This window comes from Pistacia vera, unplaced genomic scaffold (assembly GCF_008641045.1).
Source record: "Pistacia vera cultivar Batoury unplaced genomic scaffold, PisVer_v2 Contig759, whole genome shotgun sequence".
NCBI lineage: Eukaryota > Viridiplantae > Streptophyta > Magnoliopsida > Sapindales > Anacardiaceae > Pistacia > Pistacia vera.
This window is the reverse complement of record NW_022196622.1, coordinates 60,001-62,009: the sequence shown is the minus strand read 5'-3', so window position 1 is coordinate 62,009 and position 2,009 is coordinate 60,001. Positions and strand designations below refer to the sequence as shown.

Below are 2,009 nucleotides of genomic sequence, written 5' to 3'. Positions count from 1 at the left end.
ATTTATGACCGGAATTGAACTGTGGTGTTGGCTTCTTGTTTTGCCTCTACGTGCTTTCTTTTGGCTGTTGTGGAGTTATTAGAGAGAGATCAAAAGAGATATATTTAGAAGACCAGACACAAAAGGTGATTGAGACTGCAGGGGCTCCATAAGCTGATTTCTCTTTGGAAATTAGTGTTATGTGCAACTTCCACAATACACAGCAAATCAAGAGGAAGAATGTTTAGGGTAACTTGACTGCTAATTTAAGGAACACTTTCCTAGCTATTTCCATACTGAAAAGTAATGATAAACTCGTAATATCATGTAAACGTTCTTCACCTGGAACACATTTATTTAATTATGAGGATTCAAATCTTATAAACTTATTCTCAAAGTCATTTGTCAGCAGTGTGGAATGTAACAAAATACATACAATAATAAAAGTAGAAAAGTAAAGAAGATACACGATTAATTAAAGAACTACGCCCAACATTCAAATAGAGAATTTTATTGAGTATCAGAAATCTGCAGTAAATACAAAATAGATGACGACAATTCATTGTTGCGTCCTATTTTTAAACACTTTAGGTTTTTCACTATTAAAAAATACATATAACCGAAGAAGTTGGCAGAAACCGATAATCCGTCAAGGCTAAGAGAAGTATAAACCATATCAACAATATTGTTGCTTATAGACAGACATTATTAGAGTAATAACGTAAATGATGGGCAAGATGACAATAACCATTAAATTATTATTGCTTACTTGCAGCTGCAGCTTCAGAAAGCACCCAGTCATCATCATAAGGGACTTCCCACACATAGTAACCGGGCAGCCCCTTCTCCTTGGCATAAAAAACTTTAGTTTTCACCACCTTTACATCATCAAAACCAATCCAAATGTTCCCAATTGTGCAGTAATTAACCACATAATCTGCATCGTACTTAACTTGAATGTCTTTATTCCCCTTTATGCTATTCTTGATGTGATAATACCGCAAAAACCCATCTGCTGTAATGGCTGGTCCGATAGCTACTACGCCAATATCGTTAAGGCAAACACAAAACCAACTTATTTGCGGACACTCCTCCTTCAATCCAAGTTCTTATACCATAATCGCCACTAAGAATACTGGTTGGGTTGTACAGAGCTGCATGAGCCCTTGTAAAGTTCGACCACTCTGGCCTGTTGTAATCACTAGCTTGAACATGAATCCAATACAAGTAATTCTGTATCGACTGTGTTGGGTAACTTCCTGGACGTATACCATTTGGTGTATAATCGACCCTCGTGGTCAAAATCAGTGGTGACTGGCTAGACTTTTTTGCCTCTAATTCTATTGCGGCTTGCCAATCTTGAAAGAGAGTGCCCGTGTTAGTCATGTCAGAGCTTGATAATCCGGGAATCCAAGCAAGGTCTAGGCCTTCAAAGCCGTAAAGCCTGGCTATTTTCATCGTGGAGGCAATGAAAGATTTTCTGTGTTATACTATAATAGCAAAAACTGATCTATCACCGCAACACAAACAAACCAAGAAACACAAGAATACCACAAAATCAAACAAACAAACAAACAACGATTTACCGTGGTTCACTTATCCTTTTATGGATAAGCTACATCCACGTTGAGCTCAAGAATGGTATGAGCTCGCTGCACTTTGATTACCAGAAACCAGTCAAGATTACACAGATTCAACACTCACCAGATCTCCCCGTTTACACGGCTATCAGCCTTACAAGATACCCGATGAATATCCCAACCCGAGAGGACAACACTCTCACCTGAATGATTAAAGCCCTAATCACTCGACTGATACACACACGATTTGGAATGTAGAATATGAACCCTAACACAGAGAAAGAGAAACGACTCAAATAACCCTAGCCACTGTCTATCTGTTTTCTCCCTTGAAAACTGAAAGAACATTTGCTTATATATGGTTTGACTCTTTGAGTGATCTTGGCCGTTCAATTTGAAACGCATCCTGTGGTCTGAATTCGCCCAAGTTAATATGCCTAAAACGACGCC

General features: G+C 38.4%; 1 protein-coding gene across 1 annotated transcript; it reads right to left on the bottom strand.

Moving 5' to 3' along the window:
• Positions 1 to 737: 737 nt before the first annotated feature.
• LOC116115982 (class V chitinase-like) lies at positions 738 to 1,437 on the bottom strand. Its single transcript, XM_031402101.1, has 2 exons — positions 1,095 to 1,437; positions 738 to 1,018 (listed from the first exon to the last, which is right to left on the bottom strand). The coding sequence occupies exons 1-2, from the start codon at positions 1,435 to 1,437 to the stop codon at positions 738 to 740; spliced, it is 624 nt and encodes a 207-aa protein (XP_031257961.1).
• Between the last annotated feature and the right edge of the window lie 572 nt (positions 1,438 to 2,009).

Bases quoted from the DNA above. Each gene is read 5' to 3' on its own strand.
- LOC116115982 (XM_031402101.1), bottom strand. From the start codon at position 1,437: ATGAAAATAGCCAGGCTTTACGGCTTTGAAGGCCTAGACCTTGCTTGG. The intron at 1,019-1,094 runs GTATAAGAACTT...ATATTGGCGTAG, and splicing joins TATTCTTAGTGGCGATTATG to TAGCTATCGGACCAGCCATT.